General features: G+C 40.9%; 1 protein-coding gene across 1 annotated transcript; it reads left to right on the plus strand.

The window, feature by feature from the left end:
• Positions 1-3: 3 nt before the first annotated feature.
• LOC129571195 (gastrula zinc finger protein XlCGF52.1-like) lies at positions 4-1,491 on the plus strand (the record flags this gene model as incomplete). The annotated part of the gene is made up of 2 exons (XM_055450961.1): positions 4-253; positions 322-1,491. Coding segments are annotated over 2 exons (1,119 nt in total), but the record flags the coding sequence as incomplete, so codon positions are not given.
• Positions 1,492-1,743: the final 252 nt, after the last annotated feature.

Below are 1,743 nucleotides of genomic sequence, written 5' to 3' on the forward strand. Positions count from 1 at the left end.
CAAGCTGCATCAAGTGCACGCATCAATGAATCGACCAATCAGGTGGCAGAATGCATTGATTTGATCTGTGACGATGTTGAACCATCACCAGAAGTTGACAGCGATCAAACTGAGCGAAATGCTGTGCGACAAGGAGGAAACCAGCGACGAAAGAGGAAAATTGCTGATGCAACGACGTCGGATGGCGGTGCGAAGAAGAGACGAAAAACGGGCCTACGATCGACACTGAAAACCATTCCGGAATCGACTTCAGGTGAGACTTTCGATTGACACACGTAAAAACATTGGAGTTTTGATTGTGATTTTGAAATTTTTCCGTAGAAGTGACATTGATTGACCTGACATTGAACGAGATCGAGAGTGCTGAACAAGCGAGCAGTATCAGCAGTCAACCAGTTCGAGAGGACGGTGCTGACCCGAACGGAGTTGAAAAACCAAGCGCATCGACATCGAACGCGAAACAGGTGGCAAAGAAGAAGGGTGATATTGGAAAAAGCGAAGGTGAAAGCGGATCGAAGGGACATAAGTACGCATTTTGTGGGTACACAGCCCCATGTGAATCGCATCTTGTCATACACACGCGCTTTCACACCGGCGAAAAATCATTCAAATGCGAATTTTGTGCGAGAGGATTTATTATAAAGAGTATTCTCACAAGGCACATGAGGACCCACGCGAATGACTTCCCATTCCATTGCTCGATTTGTCGACAAGGATTCAAGGTGAAGAAGGCGAAGGAAGCGCATGAAAAGAGCTGCGATCAACGTCGATTCGAATGCTATCTGTGCAAATATTCCACCTCATACAAATCACATTTAGTTAAGCATATGCGCAAACACACCGGCGACAAACCATTCAAATGCGAATTTTGTGCGAGAGGATTTACTGTCAAGAGTTCGCTCACAACGCACATGAGAACCCACGCGAATGACTTCCCGTTTCATTGCTCGATTTGTCGACAAGGATTCAAGGTGAAGAAGGCGAAGGAAGCGCATGAGAAGAGCTGCAATCAACGTCGATATGAATGCTATTTGTGCAAATATTCTACCTTATACAAACCAAGTTTAGTCACACATATGCGCAAACACACCGGCGACAAACCATTTCGTTGCTCTCATTGTTCAGAACGATTCGTCCAAAAAAGTAATTTAAATCAGCACATGAAACGTCACCACAATAAAACGAAATGATTTTGGTAACGCATTCAAAAGACGTTCCACCGTCGAAAGATATCAAAAGACACGTTGAATGTTGTTTTTGTGATTGTATCACATTCGGAAATGTATGTTTATCACTTGCTTGTGCATAAAAGAAAAGAATCTCATAAAATTTGTTGATGAAAATCAGCTCAAAAATTTTACAGTTAAGTTTATTTGATTGAATGAAAATCGAATTGGAACAAAGTTCCAGACACAGAAATATCCAAATCGAAGAATTGCCACAGAAAAAATTTGATATGAATGAATAAAGTGATAGAAGTTAAAGCATGAATTCATTTTGTTCTTCTTATTTCAATACAAAGCTGAAATTCGACTGGAGAATGGATTATTATGTCGAGAAGAAACAAATGAGTGGACTAAAGTTCGAAGTATCTTCCGATTTAATTGAAAGAAGAATCCGAAATCGGCCATTGGAGCATTGAATTCAATGGCCGATAAAGAACAAATGCCGATGTTATAGGTGAAAGTAAACAAGTGATTGAGCTGCCCAAATGGAATCAATTCCATTAACTTTGGAACAAAA

The sequence above is a fragment of the Sitodiplosis mosellana genome, unplaced genomic scaffold (genome assembly GCF_009176505.1).
Source record: "Sitodiplosis mosellana isolate CC-2019 unplaced genomic scaffold, AAFC_SMos_1.0 Smas_scaffold_1567, whole genome shotgun sequence".
Classification (NCBI taxonomy): Eukaryota; Metazoa; Arthropoda; class Insecta; order Diptera; family Cecidomyiidae; genus Sitodiplosis; species Sitodiplosis mosellana.